Source organism: Ischnura elegans, chromosome 4, assembly GCF_921293095.1.
Source record: "Ischnura elegans chromosome 4, ioIscEleg1.1, whole genome shotgun sequence".
Lineage (NCBI taxonomy): Eukaryota > Metazoa > Arthropoda > Insecta > Odonata > Coenagrionidae > Ischnura > Ischnura elegans.
This window is the reverse complement of record NC_060249.1, coordinates 31,217,939-31,236,764: the sequence shown is the minus strand read 5'-3', so window position 1 is coordinate 31,236,764 and position 18,826 is coordinate 31,217,939. Positions and strand designations below refer to the sequence as shown.

General features: G+C 42.0%; 1 protein-coding gene across 6 annotated transcripts in view; it reads left to right on the top strand.

The window, feature by feature from the left end:
- The window catches only part of LOC124157229 (zinc finger protein castor homolog 1-like), a 399,561-nt gene that overhangs the window by 303,772 nt on the left and 76,963 nt on the right, over window positions 1–18,826 (top strand). For all 6 annotated transcript variants that reach the window (XM_046531785.1, XM_046531788.1, XM_046531783.1 and 3 more), the window contains one exon: window positions 5,394–5,521. In XM_046531785.1, coding sequence (XP_046387741.1) covers window positions 5,394–5,521 — 128 coding nt within the window. The remainder of the gene's footprint in view (window positions 1–5,393; window positions 5,522–18,826) is intronic.

The following is an 18,826-nucleotide window of genomic DNA, read 5'->3' as shown; positions in this document are numbered from 1 at the left end:
CGCTAAATCACTTAGGCCTTAATAATCTCGGTGAGAGAGAGAGAGAGGAGTGTCTCTTGAGTAGGATTACAGTGAGTGTCTGCTTAACAATGTGCGTTGCTGATCCTCCGTAGCGAGTCCCATCTCTTGTGTCCTGGGCTGTGTCTTCGCCTCACCTTCCATTTGCCCGCACAGCGTGTATAATTACGCCCCCACTTCACCGGAATGTTATCTCCATATGCTTACCGCACTCACTTCAGGAGACGCGGAGCCAGCCAGCTCTTCTTGCATCATCGCACGCTCATTCACCCCGGACAGATGGCCCAGTACCTAATTCCCCTTCCCCACCACTTCTAATTAACCTCACGGGCTACCCAAGAGGAATTACGAGGCCGGAATAAGAGATACTGAGTTGAATAAGTTGAATCTGCAGTCACATTCATTTACTCCCACAAAGTTGATACATTTTCCCGCACACTTAAAAGATAATTGGTTCTTTTCTGCGTCTTAATTATGTAGCGATCGTAATCTTGGCTCTTTGGGCCAGCCTCAGGTCAATGAATTTCGATACCATTTCCATTATACGTAAAAATGGAAACGTATAAACCCGTTGGTAATAAGATTAGTAATAAACATTTTAATATTTAGTGAAATGGCTAGTTTTTTATACAACCCTACGATTGGCATTCTTCGGCCTTCAATTTATGCATACACGTTTTCCTTGATTCCTGATGGTCGTTTTTCCATATTTTCTACCTTAAATGCCAGAATCATCTCTCTCTTGGTCTTCCGTAGGGGCTTATATTTCAATCTTTCCTCCAATCATATTTCTCAAGTAACTGTATGTCTTATAACATAGACTATCCATCCTCTTCTTCTTCGGCATATTTTGTATTGTTCAATTCATGAGAAATGCCTCATTCATTCCTAATTAATAGCTAATTGTTAGCTTCATAAATTTTATGAGCTCCTCTTGCTGTTGTCAGTGCAGTCCAGTATGAATAAATTTCTCATTTTAATACTTGATATAAATTGTGGAAGGTTTCTTGAAGAGTACGCACGAAGTTTTGGCCAAGGCTATTCAGTAGGCTGTTGTCAGTCCTGAAAGCAATTACTGAATTGCTAGTCTCTCGGATACCTTGCTATTTAAGTCCTCAAAAAGTAAAACTATGCTATTCAAGTCCTCAAAAAGAAAGCCTCTAAAATATCTTACCGCATGTTTTATCGGACTCAAGGTCTCATCTATAAAGCCGTGGCTCGTGAGAGTAATCCAATCTCGGCCATCATTTGAATACCTAATCCCTATATGAGTCACCTTCGCCATTAGTGCATATGAAAACGGCTCGTTAAGAATAAAAAGGAAGCGTCCTCGGTGAGTAGGATGACACCAATAACTCCGGGAGAATATATTTTCAGATTTCATCACGAGTTCTTCCGTGGAAATCTTGAAAAAGTGGCCGATTCATCATCACGATTTTTCATTTCCCAGTTCTCGTGCTCTCGCGTCCGACGCTATTTGTTTCATCTAGCTATCCGAACGACTCGTTGAATAACCTTTCCGCTAGAGAAGAAATCTCGGAAAACATTAAAAACGAATCACCAGAGGAATAACGCGAGATCGAAGCTTATTTTTTAAAAGGTTCCCCCCATCATAAGAGTTGTGGAGAAGAAGAAAAAGAGAAAGGACTGCTGCTCATGGGAGATTGAAACTCTTCGACAATCTCACACGCCGCCTTCAACCTCTCTCTCTCTCTTCTCGTGAAGTGGGCCCTGTTGTATGGAGGAGGAGTTAGATGGGATCTTGACCACGCTAAAAGTGATGGAATCCACCCTTTTTGTTTACTTTATTCGAGCCGTGGTCGGGATGGGATGGGAAAAATACTCTTCTGGGGTGTCTGGTCTCCCCTCACTGAAGGGTTTTCGTTCTTCTTCTGTTTTTTTTATATTATTATTTGGCCTGGATGAGTGCGGGAAAAGTGTTATGCTGGTGGGCGGGAGGAGAATGGATGGATTGTGTGTGTTCCGAACAGGGCTTGTGTGCTTTTTGGGTGAAAAGGTGGAGTGGGGTAGGAGAGGGATGTGTAAGGGAGGGGGAACGAGGGGTTGGGAAGAGCGTTGGATATTTTATGGAGAATCGGAGGGGATCTCGATCCGAAGGGTTGGTTGAGTCGGCGCACCGTATGCTATCAAATGCTCTAACCCCAAGGGTTTATGAAGTCATTGCGTCGACGGACCCCTTCGTAGCATGTTAAGACTCATTTAAGTTCTGCTGCCAACGTGAGGTGTACCCTACTGAACGCCTTGCACTTATAATAGCTCCGGATTGCTCTCAAAATAATGATTATATTTTCCACTTAAAAATCGTGGTTAAAATGTTCTGAATTTAATATATTTAACAAGCAAAAATTTAGTTTCTCGCTGATTTTAAGGTTCGTGTAGAGGGAATTTCATGGAATATATCTTCAAATTCATTTTTGCACCGATTATAATATTTTTATATTCTCACGATAAAGATAGCTTACGTAGTGATAGTGGAAAAGATCATAAGATGGGATACAGAGAGATAAAATGAAAACGGTATAATAAGCAGGTTCAATTTTTAGTGTAAGATGTGGCTATTAGACGACAAAAATAGTAACCGTACTGCTGGTGTCATACGTATTATGCCACAAATATAAATCGTATCATACTTGCAACATGAGACGAAAAGATCTGTTTTCGATTCCTTCTCGCGCCCTTGGCGAATATATTGTGGAAAGCATTATGACATCTAATTATGCTTTGCTTATTTCTCACTGCAATGCCAATGTCGGTGTCACCTCTCTCTCTCAAGCCTGTATTCAGAGTAAAAATGAAGGTTATATAATGGATAAGAATGTTTTTCTATGCGTCTAACTCTTATTAGTGTTATATTTTATAAATCTCTCCTGAGCTATCCCGGTGCCTTCCCTACGCTCTCTGCGCGGAACCCATCACTCAACTCGGCTGGGTTCTCCAGACTTTCTTGTCTACCTTACCTAAGTTCTGGGATGGGTGAGGTTAAGGTTTTTGTCGAATGCGTGGGAGGTTGAGGGGGGAGCCCTCCGGCTTCGTATAAAACCGGAGACGTGTTGTGGGGAGAATGGGGTGATAGGGGTGGGTGTGATGGGTGAGGGGGAGAAGATAGTGGGGCCCGTCGGGACTTCCGTAGTAGCGCCACCTGTTGCTTCCCCCTCCCCTCATTCCCCCCCCCTCCTCCATCACCATGCAACCACCACCCCCATACGCTTTTAAGAGAGTTCTCTCCCTCGCATCCTGGATTACAAAAAGGTGAAGTTTGGAGTGCGTCCACTTCTCTTCCACTGAATCCATATCTTGCTCTCATGTTTCGATAATTTCATTAGAAACTCAGATATGTAACTAGCAAGGCACAGTATACTTAAGGAAGTAAATATAATACTGCCATTTCACAAAATATACATACAATATAATATATACTGTGAAGCTATTGAGTTATTACGTGCACCACAAGGAGTTCCGACGTAAATCGACCGGCGTTTTGATGACGCAGTCTACCAAGATTCACAGTGAGAAACATTACAGCTCCATTTCCAATGAATTTGCCGTGGAAAACAAGGCATCGTTCATATCTTAAAATTTAGCGCATAAATTGGTTCATTAAATTATTCCTCGGGATTGCCGTGTTTTTTTTTCTTTTTGCCATTAAAAATATACTTTTGGTAGCTCAGTCTTAAACTACCAGAGTCAAAAATCTAGACTGATTTGCGTGTTGATGGAGAACCCCTACAGTGACTAAATTTCCGTTGGTTACGCCCGATATAAATCCTAATGTTTCAATATTTTCATATTAATTACCTATTTTCTATTGTTCTGTGAACGAAAGTGTACTAAGGAAATTTTGAGATACTGGGCGTCTCGTTATGCTCGCTGGACGCATTCCAATCTTAACCGTCTCCCTGCTGGAATTTGAATTAAAGCTAAAATTGTAAACACCGCACCATATCCTGCCGTGACAGTTCACTCTGATGACCATGAAGAAATCAACCATGCTTGCGATCAAGGTTTACTTTTAGATTTACCCATCGTGAGAGTTCACTCTACTGTGGATGAAATTGCGTCAAGGATTGCATCTAACACGACCCGGTCTCAGTAATGCAGACCCATCACGAATACTCGCGCATGGCTCCAGATTTTTTCACGCGATAGCCTCCTTCTCCGCGGCATATTTTTGCCGCCTTTATCAAAGGTTTTGTCTCCATTTCGCGGCCGATTGCCCCTCCACCTATCGGGAGAATCCTCTCTCCTCGCCTGCCTCGCCCGTGCAATTGAACATCCGTTACTTTACAAGTCGGGAGGCAATTATCTCTCAGGGATCTCCGGCCGTGGGTGCTGCGAGTGGTATTATTCTCACACCTTTCCGAGTCCTTTACCTTATCTGCTCATATCCCTGCGGGTGTCGCCCCGCTATGCGTTCTTCTTCTGTCTTTCCGAGAAGGGAAACGTTTAGTTTTTCCAGTCGTCTCGACTTTGCATTCGTCAGGCGAGTCGCACTCGCTCCTCTCCGCCGCGATTGCTCGTCATGTTCCTTTCTGCTCCGAATGTTTTCTTCCTCTCTCCGTCGACGAGTGAACCCGAGCGCTGGAATAACACATCGCGTCCCGCACGATTTCGAACCGACGAGCTGTGTTTACGTCTCAGCCGTGGCGTTGCGGAGGGAATGGATATTTTAATCGTTGTATGAACGAAGCTCAGTTTCCTGCAGAGAATTAGCGTGAAATCTCTCCTGAATGGTATTACTTTTACTCGATAAAGACAGATTTGGGTGAACGTTTTTGAATCGTGATCCACGGAGCACTTGGTGCTGTTGAAAAGCAGCTATTGTTCATTCTATTGCGATTGGAGAGTTAGATTGCCCTAACGGAGATTGAGTTTGTCCAAATTGGAGAGACGCCTAGTAAAAAAAACTTAAATTTATTAACATTTTTGAGACGCACTACCAAAATTAAGATATTGTAGCGTTGAAAAACTAGATATTTTGAGAATTTTCTGCATTTAAATGCACATCTCCGGATATACCGGTTTAAATATGGCTTAGTTTAAGGGACTTGATTTGGTATACTTTCTGGTTTACTTTTGATTCTAAAAACAGGTATGCGTTACTTATAGTTCATGTAAAGGATTTCGCTTAGCTAAATTAAAAACCAAAATTTCAATTTTATCGAAGTTTTATGCTCTTTTATGAAGGCTTTTGGTGACATTTTTTAATTTTTTTTAATACCCTTAAGGTGGGTTAATGTTAAAAATGTACTTTTCTCGGGAGACGATCTATCTTTTTTGGTCGTAAACCCGGAAGAGGGTTTCATCCTGATTCACTTCATCAGTTTGACCTTTTGTTTCAATTTGTCCATTCTTAGGGTCGGCGCAGTCGGAAGGAGCCGGATGTGGTGGGCAGCAGCAGTTCGACAACATGCGGCACAAAATGGCGGACAGTGTGGCCAAACTCGCGGGGCTGTCACCCAACTCCATCATGGGAAACCCAAGGGTAAGTAATATCTTCATTATCCTCTGAACTGATCTGAAAAAGCGTGGCTCAGTCATTGGTGAAACAAAGCCTGAATCGTTCAGATACAAACTGATTCCTCACCATCTATACTTCTCGGTCATGTTTGTTCACCTTTCCGGGTGAAAATTTACCACCGCAAGTCCATCAACTTCCTACTTTTAACTTGTCCTTAAAAAAAATCCTAGCGTACTGATTCCTGCAGAGAAATTTCTCTTGCAAGGCATAGTTTTTGTGTAGAATGGACAATCTAGAGTAAATTTTTTTGAATCGCGATCCATAAATCACTGCTTATGCTGATAAAAAGCCGAGATAAAATATTTTGCTGTACTTGATGAAATCAGGAAATTACGAAATTACTTTGGTTTCTCGGAAATCAAACAGGCTCAAGTTTAGTTTTGCTTATTTGAATAATTTATTTGGAACACAATGGCCGTTTGTTATGTATTTAGTTTTATTATCATAAATAGACTTCCTTTATGTCAGTTACCAATATGAGTTAACTTAATAATCCCTATAGCCTTCCCCAATTGTCATTTTCCGGAATGGTACGACAGAGTTCGTTCATGCCTAACATTTTTCGCAAATTCTCGAACACGACTTTTCATTAAAAGGCCGTATTTTTTTCACCCATCGCATTTTCTTTTCGTGCCATCTCCCCCACTCCCTTCGTCAGTCTCCCCCACTCCACTATCCCCATGTTCCTTTCCCACACCTCCGCTCCACCCCCTATCGTCACCACCACGAACTAGTACCCTCACCCCCCCCTCCCGACTCCACTCCTCCCTCTGCTCAACCTCCCGCCTATTCTTCATGAATATGAATAGCGTAGCATTAAAATTTCAGATTTGTCAATATTTCGCCCTCCCCGGTGACTGCGAGAGGATAAAAGGCTAAGGTTTGAATTCATTTCCTTTCGTTAAAAATTTGAATTTCAATTCCTTCCCTGCCGCTGCGTCTTGCATTTTGAATTCTTCGAACTTTTCTGTCCGGGGGGAGTGGAAAAGAAATGGGAATGTGGAATGGGTTTGGTTTCGGTCGAGGCTAGTTGTCGCGTCGGAGTTCAATTCATCACTCGCAAGAATTCCCCAATCCTCTCCACTCCCTTCTTTAAAATCCCTCGCGCGCTCTCGAATTAAATCGTGCGGCTTTTCATTCGATTTTGGTCGTTTTCGTCATTAGCTACCTAACCGTATCCATCCCCCAGCCTCTTCATTATTTGTATTGTGAGTCCGGCAATTATTGCTTAATTAGTTATGTCCATGCACCCGAAAAATGCCCCTGGACATTTTACATCGCGGCTAATTACATATAGCAAAGGTCAATTATAAAAACCAACATCGAAAACGTGGAACTCGGAGACGCAAACTTCTATTTAGCGGGCGAGCACCTAGTCACTTTACCTTACCACCTCCGAGGCAGGCAAATAATTTGAATTTGCCATACTTTCACGGTACATCACTTGTAAATGGATAATCCCCTCGGAGTTACATTTCTGGTTGCCTTTAATGCTGAGTGTCTTTACGGAATCCTTCTCAGTTGCATTTTGGACTTTTCCACGGAATAAATTGAGTATCCGCGATTCAATTCACTGGATGTACATCTTATGTGAGACGAATTATTATTTTCTCCGCAGAATGCATTAATTCCTCACATTCTCTGGTTCTGCCTGTGAGGTAACATCGCTACGCCGTATTTTTTCCTGAAATCAACCTTCACGCGTATTGCTTTTTTGCGATTCTTCTCCCAGTAAATTATGGTTTCATTTTATGCTGTTCTCGCGCCACTTTTGTCCTGTGGACACGAAATTTATTCAAATTCGTGACAATTTTAGCCCCTTGGCCTTCGCGCCAAAATCCATGCTGTGCGTCGATCGTCATCGTTTTATTTTTCGGGAAACGAAGCCCGTTACGAAAGGTGATGTGATCGCCCTTCCTGTCAGCGCCATTACCATGCCTAATGCGCTCAGAAAAGGAGGGGGTGGGGGAAATAACCGCGGTTGTTTTGCATGCATGGAGGCATCGGAGGAGGGATTGTTGAACTCGCGTTTTCGAAGGGAGGCGTGAATATTTAAATGAAAAAAAGGGATCCAAAGGACAAAAGGCATCCCGCATGAGGCGGGCGATATTTAATCGCGTGCGGGCGTTTCTCTCTCCAGGGGTCAGCAGTTCGAATATATCGGAAGCGGTTGGGGGAAGTGTCCAACCGAAGCAGGAAGGCGGACTTTCACAATCGCGCTGGACTCGAGCAAAACTCCGCATAACAAAATATAAGCGTCGAGCTGAGAATGACTAATGTATCCGAGAGTGTGTGACAGGAGGCGATTTTGGCTCCTGTATACATAGTTACATAAACCTCTCTCGCGTCCGGAAAATGTCGACTCTTATCTCATTGCAGTCCGGAAAAGTCCTGCCGTAATGCGACGGTGTGGTCTGTTTGGTATACTTGTTTACTTCTTGCGTTTCGGTTTTCCAGAATCTCAATATAAGAGGAGATTGGGTTGTTATGGTGGCTAGAGTGGTCTATGCCCAATAATAAACAGAAAAGTTTTTATCCCTACGATGCTAGTTGTGTTGCTATCTGTCCGTTAAATCCTTAAAAGATAATGCTAACTTTATGAATTTTAACAAATGTACGACTCGTCAAATATATGAAGAAATAGATTCTCTAACAATGATGTCTGCATGATTCCTACGGAGACCATAGCTGATTTGTAAGTAAACCTCATCTTTTGAAATCCGTCGTTTAAGATCGCGGTAAAGCTGCGGTGCGTTACATCTGTCTCTGCTAAGGGCTGCTCCTTTAATTGGGCCTCAAGTACTAGTTCACAACCTCACAACCATCAGTCATCTGAAATTAACAAAATTATTATTCATTAAAATTTTCCTTGAAAATCGTATTTATATTGTGCCTTATGAAATAAAATACACTTTTTTCGATATGTTTGCGTGTGTGACTCACACCTTCTCATTGATACACACAAACGTCAAAATTCATTCAGTGGGCTCATGTAATTTCGAAGTTTTGACCGCTACCTTCATCAATCGTCTTCATTGCCCTAGAAATGATTTCGGAAGTAGCTGACGTTCGACGATCTCACCTGGAGAAACATCCGATAGGATTTCATGCAAATGCATCTGTAAGGTGATGCGTATTGAAGATATATATACATTTCCCTATGTCGTCCCGACTTCGATTGCCACGCCCTTGCTCAAATCCCTTCCTTATAAAAACAATAGATGCGTATCTTTTAAGTACAGATCCGAGGTAAGCAATTCTGAAGCATCAGAAGGAAACAGGGAAAAACTCAAAAGGGGATCTCACTGCCAATTAAAAGACTCTCCGATAATTTCTTTATTTAGTCGCAAGAGGCCGCTCGAGACCCTTTTAATCGTTCCCGACTCGCAGCGTCATTGAATTAGCCCGATAAAATGCGCGGCGACCACGCGAAAAAAAACCACACCGCACGCAGAGACCCCTTTGCATGTTCCGAGGGCGAGAAAGTGCGATGGGAGAGATAAAAGGAGGCGATGCTATTGGAGGGAGGAATGTTCGGAGATGCGGAATTAAGCGAGTTCATCTGCGGAGGCTGCGGGAGAGTGTACCTATGTGGGACACAGTCCTATCTTTCCGTTTGTTTCTCGGCATTCGCCCTGCTTCGGTTTTTGCCGGAGATGCAGGAGGAGTAAGGCGGAGTAAAAGATTGAGGTAGATAGCGGAAGGAAGGGGGGGTGGTTTATCCGAGGTGAAATCTTTCCTACCTCCCCATGCTATCCTCAACCTTTTCCCTGCAAGTTATCTCCCTCCGACTCTCGCCCTCCGGTTCGGCTAGTTGTTTTTGAGGGAGGCCGAGAACGAAGATCATTTACGCCATTGAGGGTTGTAAGGGTTGGGGTTGGTTTGGTTAAGGGAGGATTACATGGGTAATTAAGGGTGAGTGGGGGAAAACTCGTCCGCGGTCTCCCCCACTCCGTCGGGCGGAGCTGCTTGCTTTCATCAGGAATGGCCGACGTATTATATTGTTCTTCAACTCTTTATTTAATTTCCATATGAGAATATAGCCATTTAATTCGCATTAATTTTTTTCGTCGATTTTGGCTATACCATAGTTGATTTAAATATTAAACGTTATATACCTAGTGGTTATCTATCTTTATTGGAGATCATTTTAATCTACCTTGAGCCCGTATATCAATTATCGAGTGATACAATAAGCGGAAGTATTTTTTTCAAACTATATTGAGTAAAATAGCAAATTTTAAGTTTAAACTATTTTATGTTCCTTTTTTCTATTTTCTCGAATTCAAGCAATTGTTGATCTTTGGGAAAAAGGACCCAATAGGAATTAGGAATTATTTTCACCCTCATTTGATTCAACCCAAAGTGTTAGCTTATCATTAACTTCGAGACAAATAAAAAAATACGAGCGGCCCAGCATGATATTTGTTAGATAATCTGTTTTCTTCGTAATAGTAGCATATCGTTTTAGACGACTAGATTATCTGTTCGAAAATTGATATAAATAACTCCTTATTCTCGAATATCTGAGGTGAATATTTTTAGTGTTTTTTTAACAAGGCAAACAAAAGGCCAGAATGAGTATTTAAATTTCGCACGATTGTGCATTGCGGGCGACTCCCGTAAAAGTTATCACCGCGGCTAGTCCCGGTATACTTTAAACTAGTATTTAAATTGATTCACGTAGCCGCGGTTGAAGCTCCTTAACTACCCGCCCCTTTATCTTCCGAAGTATTAGTAAATCTTTTTATAAGGCTACGTTATCTATTCGAAAATTGATGTTAAAAACTCCTAGAATTTCTGCGGCGAATAATTTTTATTTTATTTTTCACAAGGCAAACAAAATTGCCAGAATGAGTATTTGAATTGTTTCACGTAGCCGCGGTGGAAGCTCCTTAACTCCCCCGCCCTCTACTTCAGAAAGTATTAGTAATCTTCCGAAGTATTAGTAAATCTTTTAAGCCTACGACGCGTCGTCTATTCGGAAAATGATGTTAACAATATACTCTTTTGTAATTTCTGGGGCGAATAAGTTTTTTTCACAAGGCAAACAAAATGGCTAGAATGAGTATTTGAATTGATTCACGTAGCCGCGGTGGAAGCTCCTTCAACTCCTCTCCACCTCCCTCTACGCCACCCTCCCCCCCGCCCCCTCCCCTCCCACCCCCTTTGCCCTTGATACCTGGCCCGTCTGGTGTATGCGCGGCGGGTGGAGATGAGGTGGGCGGGTGGAAACGAAAAAGGCTCCGTCAATAAAAAATCGCCCTCTCATAACTCTCTGTTCACGGAAGAAGTTTTTGAAGACTATCAGAGGGAGGGAGTGAGGCGAGTTTTTGAAGGAGCACTCTCTGGTACGAACGAATAAGAGGGGGAGAGAGAGAGAAATGGAAAAAAATGTGATGCTGGACCCGAGGAGGAGTGGGAGAGGTTGAAAAGAGAAAGAAATGAAAAAAATAAATAACTTCTTTTCGGAATAAAGATTCTAAGAGTCTGGGCATTCCACAGCGGGACGCTTTGGAATAAGATAGTGGCGGTGGGGAAGGGGTTAAGAATGGTGTGAGGTATATAGCAGTTTTTAGGGGAGGAGGGTTGATGGTTTGGCTATGGACGCTTCGCTTATGTGAAGGGGTGTTTTCGGGAGATGAGAGGCAAGAATGAAGAAAAAGAGAGAAGAAAAGGAAGAAGCGGCTATTCAATATAAATCTCCAGGGAATTCATGAAACGGCGCGGTGGAAAAAGTAATGAGGTTCGACGCGCTGGATGAGAGGCGAGGATGGTCATGGAATGGAATATCGTCGGGGTCGTCGGGAATCTGGTGGCGTTTTACAAATCGGTAGTCATGGAGTTAATAATATGTGGTCCTCTGATTGAAAGTTGTTGCGTTTTTTTCGACCGGTAGTCATGGCACTAATAAGCATCACAGTACTTCATAGTGACCAAAATACATCCTATGCATTTTGATAAATGTAGTCTCCAGCAACTTTAAGGTACATTTGTGACTGCCGCATTGGGTAAAATGATCGTCTATTTTATGCGCTAGCCCTGCAATTATAAATTGTACTCTGCACATCAATCCTTTAGATAGAGATATAACATAATAAAAAGTAGGAAATAAAAATATCATCAAAACTTGTTCTCCAACATATGTCTTGCAAACCTATTCCTGTTGTTATGAAATTAATGTGAAATGGTTTCCTGATTTAACGATCCGAAGTTTCGAGTTCCCTGATCTGAATAATTTACGATTTTTTCGAACGTTAATTTTTTCGTTAACAAGCTGGCACTCCTTTATTTGATATTTGGAATACATCGGAATGTTTGCAATATTCGCTGTAATCATAAAATCCAAATATCATAATTACTTTTCCTGCCACATTCGTCCTGCATACGTTTCCCAGTATACCTAAGACATGATAATAACGCATACAATAAATGTATTAATTCAAACATCCTGATATATCATTTTCGAGATAGGAGAAAGACTTCGGTAATTGGTATAAATTTTCATTTTAAGGAGTCAGCATATATTATCGGTAACTTCGAACTGCGGCTAGCCTTCTGAATATAGAATAGTGTGCATTATGGGTCTTATATCAAATTGCCCTGCAAATGTTAAAGTAAGAAATGATTCATCATTGTAAAATTCCGTTATTACTCATTGCAATGCATTTAAATGTGCTAACTTAAGCAGGCACAAAATGATTCGCAAGCTTTAGCGAATACCGTTCCAAGCACGGTGGTGGAGCGTGTGTGTGTTAATGCAAATGTTAAAATGAATCAAGCTTTATTTCTTGATTAGTCTACGCGTTACGGTTTCATTCCAGGAATCCCGTCCTCTTCGTCATTTGAAGCATTAAAACTTGTGTCGGCACCAATCCCGCGAGTGCGCCATCCTTTTTCTTTTATTTTCGCGAGCATGTCTCCGTGGAGTGCCGTCCGAGTAGGGTTATGTTTTCTTAAGAAGTGAGAAATGTGATATGCGCCGAGGAAAGTATGGTCGTGTGAAGAGAATGTCTCTGACAGAGAGAAAAGTTAGCCAGGTAGGTCATACGCAGTGCCACTATCATGTCATCCCTCTTTCTCTTCCTCCTCAGACACGGCACCATAGAAAGAGACTAAAGCGAATGAAGAAGCCCCAATTTTGCGAGCTTTTACAACGCCGTGCATACATCAGTGGAAGTTCTCTTAATATCCTTCAGAATTATAAATAATATATCTTTGTCGTGAATTAAGTAATTCATGCTGTTGGCATTCAATGATAAAGGACACGTATTTATAACAATTAAGTGATATCTTTATGTTTTGGGATCGAAGCAACACAAATGTATGTGTAGGAACAATATGGGCAAATGTTGGTTTTATTTCTATTCTTCATCATTGTCACTGATAAAATGGATCGGAAACCTTAATTTCTCCACAAATATATCCTGATCTAAAATTATACAGGAAAATGTGTGCGCACATTGTCAACTTTAAGTAACGAAATAGAAAATCTAATTCTAATAAAAAATAGGAATGCTTTTTGCCAAAGTTATTCCCCTTGAGAACATGCGTATTTTTCAGTGTCGCGTGGAAAATAATCTTACAACCGCACTATGTTTCCAAGTCCCACAGAGACGATAAAATAAGAGCAATGCGTTTCCATACGGATAGATACTGTAGGAATGCGTTTTCCCCCTCGAAATATGAAGAACTGTACGCTGAATATTGGATCGAGCCCTGACATTCAAATCTCTTTCCCATCGTTCACCTTTACTTTTTAGTTATGTGCAACACGGTAATGGCCCGGGTCCTGATACTTTCCACCTCACGCCCATTGAGGTGGTTTGCGGGGTAGTATGTAGATGACATTCTTTCGAAGATGCCGCCTCCTTCTTTCTCCTTCCTCCGCAGTCTGATGATATCGCGAGGTAGGATGGGACATCCGGCTCCCCCCATCCACCAGGTCCCCGACTCTGTCTCTTCGTTCATTGCCACTTTTGACGATGAGGTGTCGCCCTTAATATTTCCCCCGTCATTGACGAAGATGCAGATGAGCTTGGCGTCACAAAAATATCACCAACGCCCACCACAATTGTGATATCCGTTTCCTGTATCTCGTCACGGTCTTCGGGAATGTAGAGACTTGTTATACCAATGACGAGGTGAATTTGAAAGTGATCATACGTCTCTTATTAATGTGCTTAAAAAAGTACAACTTTTTATCACGTTGTGATTGTTGTTAACGGAAGATTGATTGTCACTTACGAATAGCGACGGATTTACATAAATTTAAACCTCAATCATTCTAGTGACCATATATTGATACGCTCTTCTTCATTTTACAGTTTGTGGTTAATATTACCTAAAGGCGAGTGTATGATATTAATTCATTTGTTTTCATGGCTAAATATGGAGTAAAAGTCCGAGTTTCGGTTAGCTTGGAGCGAAGGTATTTTTTCGTTATTTATTGATAAATAATGTCTAAATTAAAAAAAATTAAACCTTTAAAATCTCCGTTCACAAGTTGAAGTTTTTGCTGCAAATGGTATAATTTATCTTTGACGACAAAAGATTTTTATTTAATTTCTTTTTGCTACATTCTGTCGCCTTACGGTAAATACTTTCATTCAAATTTAAATCATGGTTACCTCTTCACTATCTTTTTTGTGCCCATGATCGTGTACAATTGATTGATTCATGGTCTGTCCTTAAGTTACGAGATAGAAGATCATTTGCGACGAAAAAAAAAACATTTCTACCAGCTTACTGTAAGGCTAATTTCCAAAATGGCGGACGTGCCACGCCCACGTGTGCGTCGCAGCGAGTCGGAGGAGCGAGCATTAGCCGCGGTCGGGAGCGGCCTTTTCATCCACCTCGCAATCCCGACCACGGAATATCTGTCCCATCCCATAAGCTCCTCCTTCCCCGCGAAAGAGAGAGACACGTCTCAAAAAATCCTCTCCCTTCACCGCCACAGCAGTCGTTCCTTTTACAAACGAGTCCGCAATCTTCTTCCTCTCGCATTCCAGTATTTCATTCTCGCCTCCCACCTCACTTCTCGCCCGTTGCCTTTCTGGGCTCGCTCGGACGTCTTTAGCCTTTCTTTCCGACCCCATCCCAACGCTGCAGTAGCCTTCCCACACCTCCTCACGTGCGGCTAAACGGGAGAGACTTCATTTATTTTTATATATATACATACGGAGGACTATAAATTATTTTCGATACGTTCCGCGAATCATCAAAGTTGTGTTCGCGCCCGCGCTGGTGATCGTGTCCAGGCGTCGATTGGGGGAAGATTTCACTGTGTGAGAGAGAAAAAAAAGCATGTAGCATTCCGAGCGTATTTTTTTCGTATCATTCCTTTGAAATTTTCGAGGGGCGTGAACGGGGAATTAACTCACGTAGTGGTCGGTGAGGGATCTTGATGAGGCCGCGTGCCGCTTTTGTTTTGCGGGAAGGGACATTAACGCCATGAGTTGTTGGTGTGACGCATGTGGTCTGAAATGCAGCCTGTTTTATTCCTGTGAATAATCCCATTTCATAATATTTACCTTTAATTTAATATCCTAATTTAATTTTTTTGTGCATTTTGTCATTGATTTATAATTTATTATTATAAGATATTTTCACATTTTATTATTGCGCACTCTTTAAATATTTTTGTATCCCAGATTCTCATTTTTTTAATGCCCTTATAAACTGGTTGACCCAAGTGTGCAGAGTTATATCTATATGCCAAAGAATTTTTTTCTTTAAAAAAATACCATTTTCCTTCATTAATATTAACCCGGATGTTCCCGAACATTTTCCAGAAAAAAAAGTAGGCGCGATGAAGTTTACGTTTGAGTAGGTACTTCGAGAACAGCTGAGTACAGTGGCGTAACAATGAGGGGATAAATCCCCCCCCCCCCCCCCAAAGCCTCAGAAAAATAAAAAATTATTTCAAACTATTTTCTAGTTTTGGCATTTAATAACTGCGTATTATTAAAATTTTAGTGCCTAATTGATGTAAAATGTATTTAACTTGACAAAAATTTTTCCGGACGCCCCGTTGCCAGGGCCATCCCATCCCGTCACCCAACCCTCGCCCCCCCCCCCCCCCCAAAAAGAATATTCCTAGTTACGCCACTGGCTGAATGCATTGTTCGTAATTAAAATTGCCGATGGTCGGAAAGTTTCCTTCATTTTATAGGGTATTAATAATCCTTATTTAAGCCAAGCGCTATCTGCTAGCAGGGTACTTTACGCTACCACCATTCTCGGCAGCAAGCAGCCTGCATCGTAGCGGCGTTCATAGCCTCGCAGCCAGGTGGCATCACACGGAAGCAGCCAGACGTCACATGGGCTTTTCCCAGCATTCGTACTTAGCCGTCCCTTTTTCGCACGCTTGAAAATTTTCACTTTTCTTTTAATCGCGAAAAATAGATATCGTAATTTAAAAATCTAAAAGCGTGACATATGTACTCCAGGAGTAATAATCTTTCGATTTAAGCAGTAAAAAAATAATAGGAAACCACCCTATTGTGCGAAAAATACTACTCAACACTTTTGAGTTGGCCGAATTATTCCAGTTAACAAACATTGTTCTTCCACCGCCACTGTTGGTGGGCGCCTTTTTCCACTGTTCTTTGCTCGGCGCCCTCTCCTTGCTCCCCCCGCTTGACTCCCGTCCCTCCTCCCTCTTGCCCCCCTCCCTCCCCCCCACCCTCCACCCATCTTCGCCCAAAACGCATTGTGTGGTAATTTCTAACCTTCGCACCCCTCTCCCCCTCCTCCTCTGCCTTCCCCCCCCTCCCGCACCAACGTGGCGACGCGGAAAACCAACCATATGCTATCATTCCTCCTCTCTCTCTCTCTCTCGCCGGATTTTTTCATATTCCAATTTCTCCACCACCGTGTCTTATTTCCAGCAGTTCGCACTCCCTTGATGTTATTCTACCTTGGAACAAACTAAGTTTCATGATATTTTAAAGATTTTTTCATGTCATTGTGGTCAATCGAATATGGTTCTGCAAATTTGGATTACATACGCTTAATTTTGTGCGTTAGATTTAAAAATCCGAGCGGTATTCAATTGTTTCTAATGGTTAATTTCTTATGGGAGGAAATACTATTACCAGTGTATCGTTTCGGGTAGAAGCTGATATGTTTTGTCGTAATAAAAATGGCACAACGGTGCATAGAGACCACTGGTGAAGGTATTTTTATTATTAAGATACAGTATGCACATTATATGCACCTATCGTATGTTATCTTATTTGTCGTTCTTTATTCATTCGGCAAGCCACACCGTTTCGTTGTGCAATTGCTAATTTTCTACACAGTCAATATTTTTACCATCTCTTTATTTCTCTCCGATAGCAGTATTTCACTGTAGAACATTGAATTTTACGATCTACCCTCTCAGTTCCTCTTCCAAAAATTCCTGGCGGCAGCAACCGTCTCCAAAACTTTTTTCATCCATTTCCTCGAGTGAGCCTTCTCATACCTTCGTCGTTCTTCTCGCTACACTCCAAGGATTCGCACATCCAGTCGAAATAATTAACGCTAATAATGTGCTTCTCGCTCCTGTCTCTTCGTTGGAGTGCATACCAACATTTTTTTCGTCCTACTTCCGGCCACGAATACCGTAAGGGTGTCTTAATACGAGGTTGAAAGTGTGTGCTTTGGAATAATTGCGATCGTCACGCGTTTGTCACGCATCGAAACCTCTTGTGCACTGAGAAAATACCTCTGATGTTTGTTTGAAGGACAAAAAAGATTTTGTGGACATTATTTAATTGATAAAAAACTAAATTTGTAATTATTGGCTCAATAATCGTGCAACTGTGGTTTAATAACCCTTTCCTCTGGATTTTCTGGAATAATCCGTTTATCTGAGATAAAATAACTGTTTGTGCATACAATGCAGTAATTGTATTATAATTTTCATGTTATGTATGAGTTCAACTCCAACTGATCCCTTTTATAATTCGTTCCGGCAAATAATTCGCCGATCCGGCAGCCTCACCATTTCATTGTGAAAATACTTCCTTTCTAGGTAGGTAATATACCTGCAATCTATTGATCTCCGAGAGCATTAGTTCACTTGGTAGTATTTTTAACATTACTTCAATATTCCCCATTTATATGTTCAGAAAATTCAGCAGCATATATGATGATATTTTGGATTTGTGCTACTGAAACAACTACTGTAGAGTTCTATTCAGTAATGCATTTGTTTTTCTCCTCGAGAGCTTAGCAGAGTTTTTCATTCAGATTTACGATCTACTATAACAGATCATCTCCTGATAATTCATTTTTTTCTTTACTTCATGCTATGCAAGTTTTGAAAATTCAGCGTCGTAGTTGGTGATATTTTTGGATTTGTGCCCCTTCAATAACTAATAATAGTTCTATTTCATAATGGTTTTGTTTTTCCAGCGTAAATACATTATTTTTCAAAACAGCCGTGCTCGTCGATTAAGCCAGTGCCGGGAAGACGTGTGCGCTCCATTTTTTGGAAGCATTTATTTGGAGAATGAAGTGATGCCTCTCGTGAGCGTTTTAGAAGTCAGGGATCATGACTCGTTGACCTTTTTTTCCGCTGGCAAGTTGAAAAAAAAGGAGCACACGCTCCGTTCACATGCGGCTGCGCGGCGTTCCCCGGGAAGATATACGAATAAGTATATATAAAAATAAATTTTCGAAAAAATCGTTTTCGTGTGCGTGCGTTAGATTGTTGTTTATTACGTGCTACCCTTTGATAGGTTTCCATTTTCTGAAGTTTGTTGTTTCAAAATGGTTAGCGCGGCTAAGTGAATTATGAGAACGAGGCGGGGATCGGTCTGCTCTGCTACCCCCCCCCGCCCAGAAATCTTGGGATGGGTAGAGGAAGGCCCAGACCAGACGGTCAGGTTAAAATTAGGGAATGGGGAGCGTAAGGGGGTGGGGGGAATGGTTTTTAACTTCCCTAATCTCGTCGGCTCCTTATGACCGCATATTTCAAAAATTCCCTCACCCTCCCCCGCCATCACCCTCGCCCTAAAACCCGAGCGAACCCACCCCCTCCACACCCCCCTGGGCCCCTCTTCTCAACCCTTCCTCCCTATAGCGTCTGACGTCCTCCGCATAGCCTCCACCCCCACCGGTCATCTCCGGTCTTGAATTCCTCACGAAAAAATCCCTTCCCCCGCTAACCCTATCCTTCCTAAAGTTTCCCCTCCACTGTTTCACCTCCCAGATGCCACCCCACTGTGTAGTATCCCGTCAGGCCTTCTCTCATCTCCACCCTGGCCTTTTCAGACT